Below are 21,253 nucleotides of genomic sequence, written 5' to 3' on the forward strand. Positions count from 1 at the left end.
TCCTGGAATAGCATTCTCATCTTGTGGTTTTCCCAGATATGGGTCTCTAAAACTAAAGTCAATTGCCCTTTCCTAACTTAGGAAATCCTAACAATGATGTGGATATTGGCTTTTAGGCAAATTAATGATTGTTACAGCTCTGATCAGAAGAATAATTTTTTCCTTGTAGGCTGATACATAAATGATGAGGGTAGTGCCATTTCTGTAAGTTTTCATGTTAGATGTGAAATGTGTACATTAACCATTTTTTCTTGCTGAGTCAGTCAAGTAGGCACTTTTTGTAAAAGCCATTTTCATAAAACAGAAATTTCATGAGGTTAAATACAGTTTCTGAAATTAAATACTACTTATTTTATTTAGGGAAGCTCTTTTATCTGAATTGTACAAAGACCATGCTAAATCTATAGAAGTTTTTCATACTCAGTGGCTTAACATTGTATTCTTACCATTGCTGCATATGAGGTAAAGGAAAACATTTTTTTCCTTGAAAGCCAAGGGGGTAACTCTACATGCATACAATGCAAATATTTTTTTCAAATAAGATTAATAAACTGCACCATGTTTAAATTTGCATACATTATAATGGGGCAAATACTGCTGTTTTAGATTGCAGCTGTTACTCCAGTGCTCTGTAATAGATGGATATTGTTAAAACTCCAGCATTAAGCAGGAGGCTTCCTTAAGACTCAGTATCCGAGGAAACCCAGGTCGCTGGTACCCACTGAGGCTCCTCTTGAGCCTTCTGAACTGCAGACAACAACTGGGCACACGCATCTTGCAAGTTGTCATTCACAATCACATGATCAAAAAACTGGCCAAACTGTGCCTCCATTTTTTGGGCTAAATCTTCCATCTCTTGTAGATCTTCATCCTGTGTGAGAAATAGAAAAATATGGATAGCACAGACTTAATGAGATAAATAGAAATGATATGCAATTGTTTTGCTGTTACATTAATTTGTGAAGCTATTTATAAAAACACTTAGGTCAAATAAATGTCCTCTCTTCTAAACCAGAAAATTTATGTTTCTTTCTTTAGTCTTAGTTAATGTTTCCCTGGTCAAGGTTTTGCAAAACTAAGTAATGGTAGCCAGAACAATCCCCCCCTCAACTTCCTATTTGGACTTAAATTATCTTATTCTATTATCTAAACCCTTGAAGCTTTCAAACTTTGTATATAACAAAGAAAGAAAGTAAGAAAAGAAAAAAAAAGAGAAAGGAAGAAGAAAACAAATTTACCAGTTAAATATAAAACTTATACATAAATTTCAAATGAAGTTTTATAAGGTATAATACAGTTCCCGAAATTAAATACTGATAAAAATGACATTATTTTGCCACTTTAACATGAGGATGGTATGAGCTGGTTCTATTGAATTAGGCATAACCTCATTGTCCTTTGCTTCATGATGACCTAATTCACCTTTAATATTGTCTATTTCCACTATTGTGAAATGTTCATTTAGTGAAGGTCTTTGACCTTCATTTGTACTACGTGTTAGATTCATTGCTGTTATTTTCTTATCTGTCCGCAACAATTAAAAAAGTACAACTTGCTGCCAATGCAATCATAAACACAAATACAAATGCAGGCCCTGAAATGTTGTGGCAGTACGCCTTTACAACATGACCATACTTATGACCCAGAAACAATTTTGCTAATTTGCTTAGATCACCATAAAAATGAGAACACAAATTTAAATGCCCGTAAGATTTAGAGAATACATCCATGGACTCCACTGTCTGAAGTGCAAACTGAAGAATCAGACTCTCATACAGTAGTCATAAAAAACATGAAGATAGAAATAATAACAAGGGATTACATAAATATACCTCTTGCTTACTTCAGCAGCACATATGTTAAATTAAAAACAGTACAGATTAACAATGTCCCTATGCAAGGAAGACATGCAAAGTTGTGATGCATTCCATATGTTTAATTTCCGTTTTATAAGAGGAAAAAGTTCTAGAGATCTGTTTCATAATGTAAATATACTTAACACTGCTGAACTGTACAGTTAAAAATGGTTAGGATGGTAAGTTTTATGTTGTATGTGTTTTTTATCATACACACACACAGAAAATAAGTGAAGGTAATATCTTGATCTAGGTGATGGTTATCTGGGTGCATGCACATGTAAAAATTCATTGAGCTGTTACACATAAGATTTATACACCTTGCTGAATGTTTATGATGATTTAAAATAGTTAAGGTGGATTTAATTTTAAAAGACTGGGAAAAAATTACCTATTCTAGGAAGAGTTCACTGATTAATCCCACCTGTCTCAGCCCCTCTATAATTTCCATCATCATTAACACATGATGTTTGCATTTGGAAATATATTTTATATAGATACCTCATATTACAGATAATTGCTACAGCATTTTTAAAAAAGATTTTATTTATTTATTTGAAAGAGAGAGAGCATGCATGAGCATGAGAGGGCAGAGGGAGAGGGAGAAGCAGATTCCCTGCCAAGCAGGGAGTCCGAGGCAGGTGGGGGCTCCATCCCAGGACCCCAGGATCATGACCTGAGACGAAGGCAGACACTTAACCGACTGAGCCACCCAGGCACCCCATTCACTACAGCATTTTTAAAGTAAATTCTCAAACTTTTTCATACAATAAATAACAAAATATAAATGTCAGTCTTACGCACACCAAATTTCCGTGTGGCTTTGCAAACTGTGGTTTGCGTTCTTTTTTTTTTAAGCTAGACTAGAAAAAAGAAAAAAATAAGAGCATCATAGCATTTAATAAACTTTATTTTAACGTCTACAAATCATGTCTAGTAAAAAGGATAAATAATAAGGGCATTTTTCATTAGAAACAAAAATCACATTCCTTAATATAGGGATGTTGTGGAAACAATACAGTGACTTTTTACTAGAAAAAAAACCACATTCATCTATTCCCTCTGTATCTTACCTTGAACTTCATGTCCACAAAGTAGTCTGTAATGATCTTGGCATTCTTCCGAGATTGCTTCATACAACTCATGTTAGATGGCTTTATAAATATGACATAGGGCTTCAGTTCCTGGGTTCGAGCTACTTGAATACCCTACACAGAAAAATTAAGTGCACATTTAAAAATAGAAGTCTCAATTTCCTAGAGTTAACATGAATGTTCTCAAAATTTCTAAGGTCAGAAATCAATAATTATTTTTAGCTAATTTATTTTTATTTATTCTCCTTTGTCCCTAAGTCCTCAACTCTAAAAAATAAACATTTTAATAATTAAGAGATGGGGTTCTAGAATCAAAATCAAGTTTAAACTGTGGGTCTTCCTCTTACTAGTCATACCACCCTTATGAAATCTGAGAATAGGATTCTATACATAATTTCATGGCACAAAGACAAACTCTAAAGGTGGATCAGTTCTGTTTCACCCTCACTTCCCTTTCCTCTTGTTATTATCTTATATTGGATACTACTGACATCTTCACACTGACCTCCAGCCTTGACCCAAGGGAGAACAACTGCCTTATCCCCTGATTCTCTTTAACGCACGTGGTATATTTTTAAATGACTACAAAACAACAACAACAAAAACAAGGATCAAAAAAATGGAGCCTACACATTGTGTGCTCTTTATCTTAACTTGCTCACTCCTGCCTCATTCCACATATGGTCTCATAGAGTTAGCTGTAGATACGACCATGTAGCAACCTTACCTCCCTGTGTCAAGCAATATCTTACTCCCTCCACCAATTTCCTTGATGCCTTTGTGATCAAGGTCAAAGCAGGATTTTAACTTTTCTTTATAGCCACCAGCTCAGTTCTCTTTTTGTAGCTGAGAAGCAAGGCTCCTTCCCTAACTAAAGATAAGATATCGGCAAACTGTTCCTTCACATAAGATCCTGGCCCTTAGATACGGTAAGTAGTCTTATCCCTAAGAGGCTAACAGAATAAAATATCTCAACTACAACCTACAGCACATACACAAAATGCACGATATTCATTCATTCCTTTGGGGAGATGGGAAACGTTCCACCACAGACCTACCTGAGGCTCTAGGTCCATGACACAGATCTTTCCTTCATCAAGGACTGTTTGAACAGCATCCACACTGGTACCATACAGGTGGCCTTTGTACTCACCATACTCAAGCATCCTGCAAGGGTGCCACAAGGAAAAAAGAACTCTTTCTACAAGTAAAATATTATTTGTAGTAACATAGATAGGATGTAAATATGTGGACTTTGGTAACACAAGAAGAATGAGTGGAAAATCGACAGGAAAAAACATATTAAAGGATCTAGGACTTAACTATTTCTCCAAAATCTCTAAAATTTGCAATTCAATTCTGCTCCCTCTCCAAACCCAATGAGTTAGTATACAAATACACCAATTTACATGTCCTTGCTTAACTCTTCAGAAACAAAAGGAATTACCCCAGGAGCTTTGGATAATGCATAAAAATAGTGGATCTAATTTGAAGGTAAAACAACCAAAGGTGAGAATCAGATTCTGAACCTCTAGCTTACCTGTGACTATACACGAGGCTTTCAAATGTTTCCTTTGACACATAGTGATACTCACGTCCATCCATTTCGTAACTCTTTTTGGAGCGAGTAGTATCTATCAAAATATGGAATTTTAAAGAAGGCTTTAGAATCAACAAAATGTTTTGATTTCGTACCAAAATGCATTTGGATAAAGATGTCCAATCAATATAAATAAATGAATACATAAACAGATAAATAAAATGCTAGAACCAAAAAGAGGGATCCTGAATTGGTGATAAGAAAGAAGTTCTCCTATCAAAATCAGTTCACCTAGAAACCTTTATTAAATGCTCATAGTGTGGACACGAATGTATTGGGTGTTAAGCTAGGATGAGGAGGCCCTAAGGGGTACCTGCTCTCACTTCAAAACAGGGAAGAATGAAGGGGGGGTAAACAGAAGGGGGAATGAACCATGGGAGACTGTGGACTCTGGGAAACAAACTGAGGGCTGCAGAGGGGAGGGGGTGGGGGATTGGGATAGGCCAGTGATGGGTATTAAGGAGGGCACATATTGCATGGTGCACTGGGTGTTATATGCAAATAATGAATCATGGAACATTGCATCAAAAACTGGGGATGTACTGTATGGTGACTAATATAACAAAATAAAAATTATTAAAAAAAAAAGCAGGCATGAGCGAATTATGTGTGAGGTCTAAGATGCCTAAAGGCCCCCAGGTAGCATATCTGCTGTTTAGATAGTGCATTTCCCAAGATCCCATTTCAATCCTCACATGCCTAGCCAGGTGAAAAGTTATTATCCCTAGTTTACTGATAAGTAACTGAAGATTCTAGAGAGTAACTACCTTGCTCGTGTACACAGACTAATGAAAAGCAAAGTTGCAAGCAAGAACCTTGCTGCTCTGACTCCTAGACTAATATTTTCTGCTACACCAGATTGCCTCTGATTTGAATTGGAGAAATCCCTGCAGTCTTGCCCAAACGTACTGATAGCCAAGTGAGATGGTGATTAATTTGGGGGGATCTCCAGAAGGGAAAGATTGGTGGAGTCTGGATTCAGTCCTATTCTTTTATTATAGGTTCTCCAACTTCAATAGTACTTGATAGAGAACACAGGAGCTCACTGAGTAACTAAAAGTGATTCACTGTCTGCTCCTCCATTTATTCAACTACCATATACCAAGTCCCCCTGTTCCAGATAAGTTAGCTTCTTAGCATGCAAAGATGAATAGAACACAGTTCCAACTCTGTGTCCTACATATATTGCAAAGCTGCTAGTCCCTTAACCTGCATTACCACAAATTCTGCATGTTCATTTAAAAAAAAAAATGGTGTATTTGCATTTGCCAAAGTTTAAGAATGAAATAAATGAACACTTGATAATACCAACACACAGAAATGACCAAACAGGAGCTTGAAATAGGCCCTAAATGATAAAAGGCATTATGAACATTCAAGAGGCTCAAAAGCCGAATGTCATCTGAGGGTCATTTTTGGATTTTTTTTCAAGGATTTTATTTATTCATTCATTTTAGAGAGAGAGAGTGCATGCGCACGCACACAGGTTGAAGGGAGAGGCAGAGGGAGAGGAAGAGGGAAAGAATCTCAAGCAGACTCCATGCCGAGTGCAGAGCCGATGCAGGACTTGATCTCATGACCCCGAGGTCACAACCTGAGCCAAAACCAAGAGAGTCAGATGCTCAACGAACTGAGCCACCCGGACGCCCCTGTTTTTTCTTTATTCAAACCTCTCTGCAGATCCTTAGAGTTCCTACAGTTATGCCAGTTCTCCTATAGCTTTGTACTGAAAAAAAAATTCTAGTAAAACACTATAGCTCTGAGGTTATAATAAATCATGTAAATATAAATCTAAGATGACTCCTTTTCCATGGCTTCTATTGGACTCTATTTTATATGGTAGGTTAAAAATCTGTGAACGGGTGCATAACTAGAGGTATTCATCTTAAGCTTAAAACTATTCAGTCAATTTAAAAAGCAACACATGCGCAACATTTTCTCACTTTGAATGATGGCTAACCATACTTCTTACAATTCTTCTCTGTTCTGTGGGAATTTTATCTTTATCCAGATTATTGAAAAATGGTGCTTTCCTTTGTAGTTCTTACGTTGGAGATCAATGTCCATTCTTACTATATAAATGGTGTTTGGAAAGCACAACTTAAGGTACGTGATCAAAAAGCAACGTTTTCTGTCACCCACTGCCTTCTGTGGGACAAGACCTTCCCCTGGCCCTGGATGAAAATCTAGCAATTATCACGACTCTTCTGATTAGTTTTAGTTAAAAAAAAAAAAAAAGCCACCATCTTCCATGCCACAAAATGCAGTCTCAATGTAATAACTAAAATTCCATTTCCGTGTAATAATCAAAATTATGAATTTCATTTCTATTTTGGGCTTCTCTTCCTCCCCACACCTGGCTCAGACTTGCCGCAGCCACGGAAGCTGCAGTCAGAGAAACTAGAAGTCAGGAAAGGAAGGAGGATTCACTTTTTCCCTTCCCTTTCATTGCCTTTCTACTGTTCCTCCCCATTGGTATAGCTGTCCAAGGCTAGAGAGCAGAGAGGAGAGGAAAGAGCCGGAAACGTCTTACTGATGCTGATGCTGGATACTATAGGTTTCTTTCAGACTTGGCAAATATTTAAATGTGGCTCTGCTCTCCTGGAGGATGCATGGGTTATTCTGCAAACCCTACCACCACCGCTGCCACCACCGCCGAGCGTCTCAAATCCATCTCTATTCCTGCTAGTCATTTGTGATTTCCAAAAGGGCAACAACTTCCCAAACTACGGCCCCTGGCCAGTCCTCTAAATTCTTTAGATTTAGCAAGTATAATTCTGACACCAGTTTTCTGTGTCCCCCAAACTGCAGGGAACACATACTAAGCTTTTAGTTGGTTTCTCTAAGTTCCTCTCTTGAACCGAAGTGAAGGGAAAACACCCACGTGCACTTGGCTATTTCCTGCCATGGATGGTGTGATCATACCTACAGTTCATATAAAATTATATCTGCGTGTATTAAAAATCTTTAAATAAGATAAGGCATTTAAAGAGCCAACCGCAGTGCCAGGAAGATAGTAAGTACTACTATTACTTAGCTATTATTAAGAAATATTAGTTTTCCTGAAAGGTCATCTATATGATTGTGAAGAAATGGAAAAGAGTCACCTTTTAAAAGCCTCACCAGCTACTTGGCCATGAATCAATTCCCTCTATTAAAATAAATACACTTAGAAATATTATATAAGGACTATCCCTTGTGTCTTTTATTTTTACAACAAAAGTGCTGTGGCATTGTTAAGTGAGATCAGTGCATCTGCAGAGGCAAAGACAGTTTGACTAAAACATGAACCGCTTGGAAAGAAGAAGCGACACGTACGTGGCACAGCACTTTGGAAATGCTTAGGATTGAGTTCAATAAGTTGTCTTCTCAGTTCATTGACTCCAACACCAGAAGGCCCTAAACACAAAAAAGCCACATACAGACATCACTGGACGTGGATAAATATAATTACGTGGTGACACAATCATATCAGTTTTTCTATCAAAGATATTTGAGAGCAAATGTTTTCCAGGAAATTACATCGCTTCTCACAAACGGAAACAATTCCAGACAGCTCTTAGGAATTTTCCTGGGGACCCAAGGAGTAACCCATACTTCTTCAACATCCCGGAAATGAGGTGGGGAATTACAAGAACCGGTCACCCCAGCAAACATCATCTGCTGTTGGGCACTGTGAGAATTCTCTGGCCTCATTTCAGATAATCTGACACAACCTACCTTTCCTGTCAAATGAAGTGTCTATCACATCACAATCCAGAAATCAGCCCTTAGAATTACGGTTCTGTGAGTCAACACCCTGCGTGTAACTGGAGTCGGGGCTGACTTCACGCAGTTACATAGGGCCCATGCTTAGGACACTGCACTTGGTTTAATGCTCTTCCTTTGCCATCTTGAAATGTCAAACTTTTTTTTTTTTAAGATGTATTTATTTATTTCACAGAGAGACAGACAGACAGGGCACGAATGGGAGGGGCAGAGGGAGAGAGAATCTTAAGCAGGCTCCATGGCCAGCGTGGAGCCCCATCTGGGGCTCCATCTCACAACCCTGAGATCAGGACCTGAGCTGAAACCAAGAGTCGGAGTCTTCACCAACTGTGCCACCCAGGCGCCCCGAAATGTTGATCATTTTTAAAGATGCTCTTGTATTTTCATTTTGCCCTGAGCCCTGCCAGTTCTGCAGCGGTCCGGGCGGTGAGGCATGCTGTTCTGCTGTACGGGGCCTCCCTCGGTCACAGCTGGACACACAGAGATGGCAGCAAGACCTACTGTACTGCCGCCGCAGGGACCAGGTTGGCGGGCCTCTCGGGCACAAAGGCAGGTCGCCCCAGCACTGTATCTGCCCTGCTCTTCAGCACCATAGACACAGTCCAAAAGACTTTCAACACTTTTCTAAAGGAGGTGATTACAAATATCTTCGGGAAATAGATCTTAAGGATTTTCATTTCTGATACAGACTGACATTGCCGTCTGGGTGAATACTCGTCTATACTTACAGAACAAACTCTAAACAGGTTTTAAAAAACAACCAAGCTCCATCATAATACAACCTGTTATTACCCCAGGACATCTCTACGGGGGCACACCACATTCAACCGTAGGCGATAAACGCGTGGGACAGCAAAGTTTTATTTATAAACACACACATATAAACCAGGGTTGGTTTTTTTTAAAGTGTTTACATGGGAGTCCCTAACGAACGCTACCTTCGCCACTGCTCCCAACGCCAAAGTGCCGACCCTGGAAGGAAAAGCTCAGTATGGAGGGGGAGCGCCGCGGTGGGCAGGGACGTACCCACGAGCACGACGAGGCGGTGCCGGTCGGACGGGCGGCGCTGGAACTTGACCACCTCCTCGTACGGGGCGCCCAGCGCGCTCAGGGGGCCGCCCGCCCCGCCCAGCCCGGCGCGCAGCGGGCCCAGGTGGGACTTGCGGCGACAAAGGCGCATGCTGCGGCGGAAGCCAGCTGCAAGGGTGGGAACGCACAGGACGTCACCTCCAGGCAGGAGAGGTCACTTCTTCCGCACCTGCTGGAGCCTGCGGTGACTGCCGTCAGCAAGTGTTAATGAAAATCATCACGGCTGGGTAGAAAATAGGAAGCAACGCGAAGAACAACAGCAAAACGCCTCGCATGTTGCCTCGAGGCTGCACCCAGTGCCCACCAAGTGCCAGGTGCTGGGGACCTAGTGGTCCCACACCTCAAAGCCATTTCCTCCTGGCTTTACGTTTCATGGAGGAGGAGAGAGAAAAGTAAACACATCAATAAAAATAAGTGCTTAGAAGGATCGGTGGATAGAGAGTGATGGGGGTGGTTCTTCACGCAGGTGGTTCAAGTAAAGTGTGTGTGAAAAGGTGACATTGAGCAGAGGAGGGGATGCAGTCATGGAGCCAGGTGAAGAGGCATCTGGGGGAAAAGCAACCCAGGCTAAGGGAACAGCAACTGCTAAGGTGCAGAGAAAGGAGAGTTCCAAGAGTGTTGGGGGAAGCAGAAGGAAGCCCTAGTGGGGCAGGGTGGTGAGCAGTAGGGAGAACGGTGGGAAAGAGGGTGGGAGAGGAAGCAGGGAAGGTGGGGGGGGCGGCTCCAGCCGAGTGTTGGATTGTGCTCTAAGTGGACCGAAAAGTCACTGGGTGGTGGAGAAATGGGTGTGACATGGTTTATGTTTCTGAAGAAGTGCTCTATTGCCGTGGGGAGGATGTAAAGTGTGGACTCACGGGAGAGCAGCTGGGAGGTCCTTGCGGTGCCCCAGACAAGGGAGGATAGTGGCCTGGGCCAGGATGGAAACAGCGGAGCAGGCCGATTACTCACATTTCTCGGATGGATACTCTAAGACACGGACAGGTTAGGTGGCTGCTCACAACTGTGTCTTCAGTGGCAGAGCTGGACACTAACCGTGGCTTCTGAACTCCTAGAATCCTGCTACATCTGCCCACCGAATCACAGGGCCTTCTGGTATTTTCAAAAAAGAGCTGTTCCCGGGTAGATAGAGCTCGGGACTCTATGTGTATATATGAACACACACACACACTCACGCACACACGCACACACACATCTATATCTATCTATATATGTTGAACACCATGAGTTCACACCAATACCTACAATGCCAGCTCAACACTACAGGATTAATTCCAGCCACCTGCCCCCACCCTTTCGTATGTGTAACTCCTTTCTCTAATAGTGAGAAACCTGACTGATTGTCCTCAGTACGTTTACTTATTGTATTAGTTAAGAGCACCTGTGCAGGACGAGGGACAGATGGTAGGCAACCTGACAGAAAGGGTCAGAGCCCAAGTGACAGCAGCTCTCCTCACTTTGCTCTGGCTCTGACATCCTGTACCAGTCGACCATCATCCCCTGCACAGATGTTCTCCTCATATGGCTCAGTGATGCCCCATTCCAGGCTGCTTCTTCCTGACCTTTGTGCAGATGCCTACTCTTTTGGCTTACTTAATGGCACTGGGGCTGAGTTATTCTCGAAGGGATGCAGAAAAGTGGCCCCATGTTTGTTTGTTTTTTGTTTTGTTTTGTTTTTAAAGCTCTTTCAATGATTCCAATGTGTAACCAGGCCCAAGGAACCAACATTTCACTTTACAGACCCTGGTGTTCCCCCACTGTCTCTGGGAGGAGGCCCACCAGGGTTTTACATGAGCCTTTAAATGGGTCCTTCAGAAAGCTCTGCCCAGTTGACAGATTACAGGAATGTGGCCATCAAAACCAAGTTTAGTAGTTAGAGAACTTGTCTCTTTAAAGTAATATAAGTATGCCATGGAACAGTCTGGAAGAGAACCAAAGATTTCTGTTTGATGAATAATTAAGAGATATCCAGTGGAAACACGATGAATTATAATGAATGATCAACACAGCAGAATATTGACCAAAAAAAAGGAGTTGGGGGTTAGAGGGAAAGCAGAACAAGGAGCAAGTCTGGAAATGTTCATCAGCAAAAGAAGCTTTCAGAAGAGTCAGGATGATATGAATAGAACTTGACAAGTGAGGATGACCTACCTCTTATTAATCATTACCTACCGATAAAGAACTTCTGACCAGAGCCAACAAATTCCTCCTTGTCTGGAACACAGAGAATGGCAGGAACAGAATATGTGAAGGGGGAGAAGGAGAAGGTTACTTAGAACAGATGCATGAATCTATCTTCAAATCTGCAAGTAATACCGTTTCAGTAGATGTCAGCACAGCTGAATTCATCTTGAATGGCTTCTTGAAGACTGCCCTAAGCACTTTCCAGTCTATCATATGCACCAAACTATGTGGAAACACTCTTCAGAATTTTAGCTATACACTGAATATATGCTGTCAAGTACAATGGAAACAAAAAGCTATTTTAGGTTTGTTTAAAGTTATGAGAAAGATATTGAGTCACTGTAAAAACAAATAAAAATTAGGTATACATTGTTAAACATGACCAAAGAAAACTGACTTAAAAAAAGAAAGAGATGAACTGGCTTTGGCTTCAACTTACAGAAATGGGGTTCTGTAAGACCTATAATTAGTCTCTTTGTTAGAGGTGGGTTTTTATTTTCTCCCTGATAAAATGGTTTATTCTGTATAAAATTAGTATTTGTCCTACGGCTGCCAATTGTGTCTGACTGTCCAAGAATCTGAGAGACAAGGTGAGGAACACTGATCCCAGTGGCTCTAAGCACCCAGAATTTATTTATTTTAACTTCTGCCTCTGCTGCCACTGGGGTCTCGGAAAAATTCCTATGAACTTGAGGGGAAAAAAAGTTATGAAAATGTAATTTTCAAATTACTTTTTACGAATATATGTTCCTTTTCACTTATGCAACTCTGTTCTGATCATTGAAATATATAAAGACCCATTGTTTGTAGAATGAACTAATATATACAACCTTTTCTTTAAAACATACATTTTAAAATACAAAGAAAACACACCAATATCAATTCCAATTCCATTTTCTGTTAAGTAAGCACATTTTTCTAACTGAAATATGTCAGTAAGGGTTTTTTTAAGTTTTTTTTTCAAATTTTTATTTAAATTCTAGTTAGATAACATATAGTGTAATATTGGTTTTGGGAGTAGAATTGAGTGATTCATCACTTACATATACTGCAGTGCTCAACACAAGTGACCCCCCAACACCCATCCCCCATTTAGCCCATCCCCCACCCACCTCCTCTCCAGCAGCCATCAGTTTTTTCTTTATAGTTAGAGTCTCTTATGGAAACATTTATTTAGGAATATAATTTTTAAATATTTTCTATGAAATGGAATATCTCATCACTGATTTCACCCTTAAAATATTTCTCATCGTAAAATGTACCCTGTCAAGCATGCACATTGAGGCACTGAAAGATCTTAAATATAGCCTACCCAGGAAATGAAAACAAACAATTACCTTCTGAAAGCTCCTCTGGATATTTGGTAAGTGAAGAAAGAGACATGAAAAAGTTAAGTCTTTGAAAAGATCAAGTTGACCATCCAATAAAGACCAATGACAAAAGCAACGCATTCATGTCACCCCTAGAGAAGGTTGTCACTCAGGTAGGCCTGGCAAGACAAATGAGCGACATAGAACTGGCAACCAGGAACTCATTGGACCTGACTGCTTGGAGAACAATAACTTTTTCTGCAAGTCTCTTACCTACATTCTCCCTGAGGGCTTTTTGTCTAGGAAGACTCCTCTCTGCTGGTCCGCACAAAATAGGGCTTGAGAGAGAGAAATTATAGGAAGGCAACTGCTGTGAGCCTCCTCTCCTCTCCCGGAGGCCAAATGCTGCAGCCCTGTGAAGTGAAGGGCCGTGGGGCGGGCAGGCCTGAGCATCCTCATTCCTTACCCCTCACTGGGTCTAGTGACACACGTCCTTCTCCAGGTGGCCCACGAGACAGGGGGAACCGAACACAAAGCATACTGTTTTCTTTGTTTTCTAGATCTCTTAAAACATCCGTCTTCTCTTTTGCTTTTTTTTAAATGGCATTCCTAATTAGACTATATCATCACCTCCTGGAGAAATTCAAGGAGGTCATATGATACCACATTCAGAGAAGAGTTGAGACCACTGAAGAAACGGAAATACCCACAAAGAGCTCTAAGTAACAGAATTAAGCATCGTGAATAAATATCAAGAGTTATTTACCTAGGAAACATGCCAGCTGGGTGCTAATTGCTCCTTAATTGACCTCCTAAGTGAGTTGGGTTCAGAATGCACTTGGGAGTTCTCAAGTTTTGACTAAGAGGAGTCCAGAAGGGGCACCTCCAGGTGACTAAGGGCGGCTGCATGCGTTCCTCTGCTGAACGCCCGTCCGGAGCGAGACTCACAGTACTGCTAGCTAGCGCTCACCTACCGCTTACATTCTAAGCACTTTACTTATAGAAATTCTTTTTCCCACTTAGACATGGGGCAAGTGAAGGGCAGAGGGGTGGAGTGATGGAGGACCCACGGAGTAGGAGTCCTACTTGCACAGTCTGGCTCCAGTCCCTGGTTTTAACCACTCCACCATCCTGCCTTTCCGTTCACAGATGTCACAGACACCTCTGGGCCTCCAGCTCGGTGTGTAGGCTGTTTTCCAGAGAAATGAGAGGACTATAATCCAGAGGCATTAAAAAGTAAACCAGTCCCAAACACTGGGCCAGGTGTACATAGCCTGACAGACCAACTATCTAACGGAAAACAGGAAATTTAGAAATAACATAAATGGGAAGTAGATCAGTTAGGTGCACACTTCCCCACTCCATCTGACTGCTCTAACTGTGATATGAAGAAAAAAACTAAAAGGAATTCACTTATATTTTTAAAATAGTGTATTTCAAACTAGAAATCCTCAGGCATGATTTCTCTAGAAGACATGAGGAACGATTAGATGCTTACGGCGACTTCTAACGAAGCATGGATGAAAGGACGTGAAAATATCCCTTATATAAAGTATAGAAACACAGACGGGCAAAGTAACAACAGATTGGAATAGCAAGTGCTCTGATGGGTCATAACAGACCAGGTTTATTTGTATATAAAAGAAAGAGGGAAATTTCCTTAGCTGAATAGGGATAATATGCCAAAGCAATTGCAGACTGACGAAATGGAGAAAATGAGGAAATACACTTTTGGAAGCAGGGGAGTAATGTTAACAGATTGCCAGGTTTTCAAAATACTCTGAGACCTATATTGTGACTCATGATGTCCACAGTACTCTGAGGGACACACACCTGACGATATCATGTGTCATCAATAATAACGAGTAACATATTAAAGAAAAAGAAAATAATCGATCAGTATTGATACCTTACTTTCCAGTTTATTTACTGTCAGTATGGAGCAGACAGAATGTGTGGGGTCGATGGTTCAATAACTACAAGGCAATGTCTTGAGTTCTGTTCAAATGTCTCTCTCCATAATGACTGGCTTCTAAATAACCGAGCTTTTCATGTTATGTCTCGTGAAAACTTACATCACTTCCGTGGATTAAAGAACTGCTTGTTTATATTTGTAATGGGTTTCATCCAACAGGACATTCAAAATATTGTGCAGAATGGTCTCCACACCGCAGGACAGCTAGCATTCCTGATTCCTACCAGTTAAAGGCCAGTGGTGCCCCAAATCAATGTGCCGACCGAAAAATGCTCCCACAGAGCTCCAAAATGTCCCTAATAAGAAGCAGCAGTGAAGGTGAAGCTTATAATATCTCACAACTATACTGTTGAGGTATTGAAATAATTATTGTATGATGTCCCTAAATGTGTGTTTAAATGATACCAAAATTTAGAACAGACTCTTAAAAATCACTACCAAATACTCACTTTTTACTTACCTGATTCAAATGTTTCTTCATCTATGGTTTCCCATGGAGACCAAAAAAAACCCAAAAGTGTCATTATATTACTAACCATGCTGAGTCTATATTTTAACAGCCTAATTCCCTGACCCTATGCTTCTGCGTACATGCCAACTTTTAAAACTCATTCCTAAATCAAGGCCAAGTCAGTGGGGTCTCTCTGGCATATCAAAACCTTAAATGAGATACGTGGTTTTAGCAGTTGGGCTATGACATTAAGCAGGGGTGCTCCAGGAGCTTAAAATAAATAAATTAGAAAAGAATAAATGGGAGGCGCCTGGGTGGCTCAGTTGTTAAGCGTCTGCCTTCAGCTCAGGTCATGATCCCAGCGTTCTGGGATCAAGGCCCGCATCGGGCTCCCTGCTCAGTGGGAAGCCTGCTTCTTCCTCTCCCACTCCCCCTGCTTGTGTTCCCTCTCTCGCTGCCTCTCTCTCTGTGTCAAATAAATAAATAAAATCTTAAAAAAAGAGAGAGAATAAATGGAATGTAAAAGAGGCTCAGAGGGAAAGGAAAGGTAGAATGTCACAGGAAGCCCCGATGGGTGTCAGAGTGTGCACAGTGTTGCTGCAAGAGGGCTTGCAGATGAAGGAGGGTTGCACCCTGCCTGAAGCTGGGGGGCGGGGGGCAGTGCATAAGCAAAGGGAGTAGGGAGTGTGGCGAGGAGGATGAGTGTATAAATGGTTTGATTGGATAGGCTTGTTTAGGTGATGAGGAAAGATTTTATATAAACCAACTTTCTCATCAGTTAAAACAGTTATTAGCATTTTAAAGAGATATTAAGGATTCAGAAGCTAGAGTGTATGTGGAGAGCAGTTTGAAATATGTAGCAACATTACCAACCCATGCATCCTTGGATCAGGCCACACTGCATCGAGGACACACTCACCCATGTGTGAGACAGTGTGTTTACAAAGCTATTCATTGTAGCACTGCTTGTAATAGAAGAGACTGGACATAACTCAAATGTCTACCAATAAGTTATTGTATAAATGCACAATAATTTACTTTCTCAATAAGCTATTAAAAAACAAATGAAGAGGCTATTTATGTAAAAGACGGACTCATATATAATGCTAAGGAAAAAAGCCAGGAACAGAATACTGTGTATAACATACCATCAAAAATGTCTTTTGTTTTTAAAAAAAGGGTGTTTTTTTAAAAAATGGTGAGGATGATGGTAGGGAGAGGAGAAAAAACATTATTGCTTTTATATGCACAGAATATGTCTGGAGGGATCAACAAGAAACAGAGCATTTATTACCTCAAGAAATAAAACCGAGTAGGGGAGCAGGGAAAGGGAGGAATTCCATACTTTTCTAGTTTTTGAATTTTAAAGTATGTGAACATATTACCTAATTAAATTACAGAAAGAAATGAATATTGGGGTGAGTTTTTAAAAAACAAAATGTGTATTTGATAGAATAAATATGGTGTCAGCATTATTCTGTAGTTGTTCCGGGAAGTATATGTGAATCTTTGAAATATCCACTATTTAAAGATTTCATATTGTTCTTTAATTTCTAAAAACTAGATTAGCCCAGAAAGCCAAGACAAACTCACCTATCAGATTGACTTTCTAATAGTTCCCAACATTACCGTTGTGATTCTTGAACCAATCTTAGTTCTGCACTAAATTTGGAAAATCTTTTCCCAATTTACAAAAAAATTTAAGTACCGAAAGATAAAAAGTTTTCATATATTTCTCTCAAAAATTTGGAACCCACTACTAATTATCTATATTAGAATCTATCAGAAGATGGTACCAAACAATAGCAAAAAATATATGTTGTTTTTTAAAAATTGGCATTTCAATATTTTATAGTATTTCCCAAAGAGCATGGCAGTTTCCAGACATGCCACTGAATGTTGCTGAACATAACACCTGAGTATTACTAAGTGTTCCCGTGATCATTTCCAAGACACTGCTTTCTAGAACACTTTCTAGAAGGTTGGTTTGGAGCCTGGAGACATTCCCACAGCTGTGCTTCCCTTTCAAGTGCCAGAACCACAGAAAAAGGATGCAGGGGTGGGGAGGGAAGGGGCTCATTTTACACATTTCTTCCAGAGGAAAGGCCTGTGGCCCCGTTTGGCTAACTCTGCTTTAGAAAATCTAGAGCTGAGATGCTTCATGTTCCTTCTGGTGGTAAATCTGTCAAGAGGAAACGTTACCTGCTTCCACACACTTCTCATCAATCTTCATGTCATCTAAAACAGGATAGAAAAATAGAACTTAAAATGTATGAGTATCACAAACAAAATTCCCAACGTATAGACTTATGTCAGAAAAACTCAGATCATCTTATAATAACATTACTTTTACAACTATTCCTCATGCTTGCTCACTTGGAGGGAGAAAAAGGACTCCACTGTATGAAATGAAAATGAAGATCTATGGTATAGAAGCCTACATAACATCAAATGGTTACAATTTTTAAAGCATCAGCTTTTTGGGACAGCTAGATAGCTCAGTCAGTTAAGCGTCTGTGTTAGGCTCAGGTCATGATACCAGGGTCTTGGGATCGAATCCCGCATTGGGCTCCCCGCTGAGCAGGGACTTCTTCCTCTCTGCTCCCCCTGCTTGTGCTCACTCTCTCTCTGACAAATAAGTAAAATCTTAAAAAAAAAAAAAAAACCATCATCTTTTAGAGTGGGCCAATTAGTTTACCTCAAGCTTCGGTTTTCTATCTATAAATGGAGATGGTGGTAATATCTACCATATAAGAAAGGACTAATTAAGATAATGTATGAACAGCTCAGACAGATGGTAAGTGCTCAATAAATATTAATTATTTTTACCTTTAGCTAGGGTATTCATAACAGGATAAGAGAATATAATTTTTAAAACCACCCATCCCATCCTAATACACAAAACCCTCTACGACATGACCCAAACCCAACTCTGAAGGCTATTATCTACTTCTTTCTGTCACGTGTCTTGTACCCCCATCAGAGGAGCCACCATCAGGCCTCCTCTGTGCCTTTGCTTATGCTGTTCCCTTTGCCTGTAATGCTTCAAGGTCCATCTCAAACACCAACAAAAATGAATATCTCTGCCATGAACCACATAGCATTTTCTTCCTACTACCGTGAGCTCTCTGCTCCTGCACATCTATTCTACCATGTAACATAATCATTTGAGTATTTGCCTTATTTGCCTTCCTAGATAACGCCTTGAAAGCAGAAACTGTTCTGCTAGTTTTTATACTTTACAAAGTTTAGTGCAGTGTCTTACACATAATAGGTACCTGACAAATTATTAAATTGAACTGAATTTTCCTTTTAATATCAAAATTTGAATATATGTTTGGAAAAAATAACTTTTTTTCAGCACTATACATCTTGTGCCTAACACAGTGCCCAGCACTTCCCAAGTGATCAATAAATAGTAGTTTAAAGGGGTTTTTAAAAAGATTTTATTTATTTATTTATTAAAGAGAGAGGCATAGGGAGAGACAAAGAAAGAATCTCAAGCAGACTCTGAGCTAAGCATGGAACCTGATAAGGGGCTTGATCCCAGGACCCTGAGATCATGACCTGAGCCGAAATCAAGAACCGGTTGCTTAACCAACTGAGCCACCCAGGTGTCACAATAAATAGTGGTTTAATAAATAAGTCTTGTCATGTTCCAAAACTGCAAATAATTGTCTGTATAATAAGCTATAATATTACCAAGTCATATAATAAACTTATTACTCCCTCCTTACAGACCATATAACTGTTTTTTAAGTAAAATATGCAATATGAAAAATTTTATAAAATAATACTGCTTTATAGAGAGAGGGACACAGGTAAACCAATAACATAGCTGCCATTCAATTCCTTACATTTATTGAGAGATTATTTTTCAGATTAGTATTTTATAACAACAGTGGATCCATTAGTTCCTAAGACATAACTAGAGGTTTTATGTGTGTGTGTTTTTTAAGCAAAGAAAAACTATAATTATTGTTCCTTTTTACAGAGGACAGGAGTGATTTTCTAAAAACAGCACAAGTAGCCCTGATTTTTCTAACTTGCTACTCTGGGATGTAAGACAGACACTGACTTTACTCTCTTAAAATCAACAATTCCACACTGGTGGCAAGGGTAGGTGTTATGGACTCATTTGTATCCCTCCCGAATTTACATGTTGAAGCTCTAGCCCCTAGTTTGGCTGTATTTGGAGACAGGGTCTTTAAGGTTGAATGAGGTCATAAGATTGGGGCCTAGGCCCAAAAGGACAGGCAGTCATCTGCAAGCCAGAGAGAAGTCTCACCAGAAGGCAGACCCGCCAAACCTTGATCTTGGACTTTCGGGCTGTCAGAATCATGAGAAAATAAGTGTCTGTTATTTAAGGTACCCAATCTGTGGGGTCTTGTGATGGTGGCCTGATTCAGGACTGAATTTCAGGACTGAAATGTGGGGGTGGCTAGGGGACTGCTCTTCTCACTTCTCTCCCCTTCCACAAGCAGATGGCACCTTGCTTTCTTGCTTTTGTGAGTGTGCGTTTGGCATCATACTGAGGCACCTGGGCAGTAATAGCTGGAAGTCCCATTTGCCCATGATGCAGGGCCCTTCAGACAGAAGCCTCCATCCAGACTACAGTACCTGCAACACCCCCCAACATTCTTACCTTCTGCAGACCTCAATCTTTTAATCCATAAAATGGGAATAATCGCAATCCTTACAGGATTATTTTTAAGACCGTGTGTGTAAAACAGTTGACACAAAACAGTGAACCAGCTTCACAACTCTTATTGACTTTTTACCATAAGCTGCATCTAAACGTTATCTCTCTTCTCTTCTATTCCTCTCAGTGTTAGGACAATAACATCATATGTGCTTTCTGTTGACTGACATCTTTTTTTACAAATTAGGATATTAGTGATTGGCACACAACTAGGTATACAGGAGAGCTTTAAAAATAGCTGAAATGGATTGAAGTGAGTTAAGAAAACTATACAAAATTTCTATGAGACTTCGGAGATGAGGTTGTTTGTTTTTTCAAATACTATTTCTTACCTTCTTCCATAGAAATTGCTGGGCGCAGACAAATAATGGAAGCAGAAAAAAAAAGAGAGAGCACATTGGTTAATGCGATAGTTTTTCAGGTTAACTTATAATAAGAAAAGTGAAGTGCCAAAATTATAGTAACTAATATTCTGGGCTTAATCTATAGAAATTTGGTAGAGGTTTGGTAACAAAATGATAAATGAATATAGAAACTTATACATTTATGAATCTTGTTGGAAATGGAGATCTTCCCTCTGGCAAATCCACTCCCTTCCCACCCTAAAGTTCTGTAAGGATTGCATTCTACTAATTTCTGAGTTAATGCACTTCCATCATATATTAGGAACTCGGATTTTGACTGGGATAAAAGGAAGGAAGGGAGGAAGAAAGGGAGGGAGAAAGGGAGGAAGGAAAGAGAAGAAAGGAAGAAAAGAAAAGAGAAGAAAGAAGAAGGAAGGGAAGAGAAGGGAAGGAAAGGGAAGGATGGGAGGAAGGGAGAGAAATGTGACCATTCAAGTGTATGTGCATCTTCAGTAAATATATTTTTTATAGTTATCTGCAAATTTTCATTAAGTCTTGTTAAATAAAATTGCCTATACCTCTGGACTCAATAACCCTACTCCTGAGATTATTTTCTCTCTATGGTAACATTAAACAGAAAGATACAAAATAATACTTATGGCAGCACCATCTAAAACAGTTAAAAAGAAAAGAAATGATGAAATAGTTTAGAAACTGATCATGCTCCTTCAGAAACAACCCTGCGAGAGGCGACCCTTTAAGTCAGTGGCTCCTTCCTTGGGGTTCTTGGACTTAGAGATACGTGAGTATAACAATAGGGGCTGCAAATTCTTTTTCAGGATGGACTTTTCCGAAAGGCTAATGTAAATCACACTTAGTCTAC

At 40.0% G+C, this 21,253-nt stretch overlaps 1 protein-coding gene and 1 non-coding gene across 2 annotated transcripts in view; one reads left to right on the forward strand and one right to left on the reverse strand.

Moving 5' to 3' along the window:
• Positions 1–191: 191 nt before the first annotated feature.
• MPP4 (MAGUK p55 scaffold protein 4) overlaps positions 192–21,253 on the reverse strand; it is a 38,382-nt gene continuing 17,320 nt past the window's right edge. The window contains exons 12-22 of the mRNA XM_087856043.1: positions 20,359–20,376; positions 17,527–17,562; positions 15,334–15,354; positions 12,926–12,940; positions 11,577–11,618; positions 9,345–9,515; positions 7,869–7,949; positions 4,491–4,584; positions 4,009–4,117; positions 2,930–3,064; positions 192–871 (exon numbers count right to left, since the gene is read on the reverse strand). Coding sequence (XP_087712169.1) covers positions 680–871; positions 2,930–3,064; positions 4,009–4,117; positions 4,491–4,584; positions 7,869–7,949; positions 9,345–9,515; positions 11,577–11,618; positions 12,926–12,940; positions 15,334–15,354; positions 17,527–17,562; positions 20,359–20,376 — 914 coding nt within the window. The 3' untranslated portion in view covers positions 192–679. The remainder of the gene's footprint in view (positions 872–2,929; positions 3,065–4,008; positions 4,118–4,490; positions 4,585–7,868; positions 7,950–9,344; positions 9,516–11,576; positions 11,619–12,925; positions 12,941–15,333; positions 15,355–17,526; positions 17,563–20,358; positions 20,377–21,253) is intronic.
• LOC123798345 (U6 spliceosomal RNA) lies at positions 1,836–1,937 on the forward strand. Its single transcript, XR_006781262.2, has one exon. It is a non-coding gene; the product is annotated as a U6 spliceosomal RNA (small nuclear RNA).

This window comes from Ursus americanus, chromosome 1 (assembly GCF_024610735.1).
Source record: "Ursus americanus isolate L20-20 chromosome 1, mUrsAme1.1.p, whole genome shotgun sequence".
Taxonomy (NCBI): Eukaryota; Metazoa; Chordata; class Mammalia; order Carnivora; family Ursidae; genus Ursus; species Ursus americanus.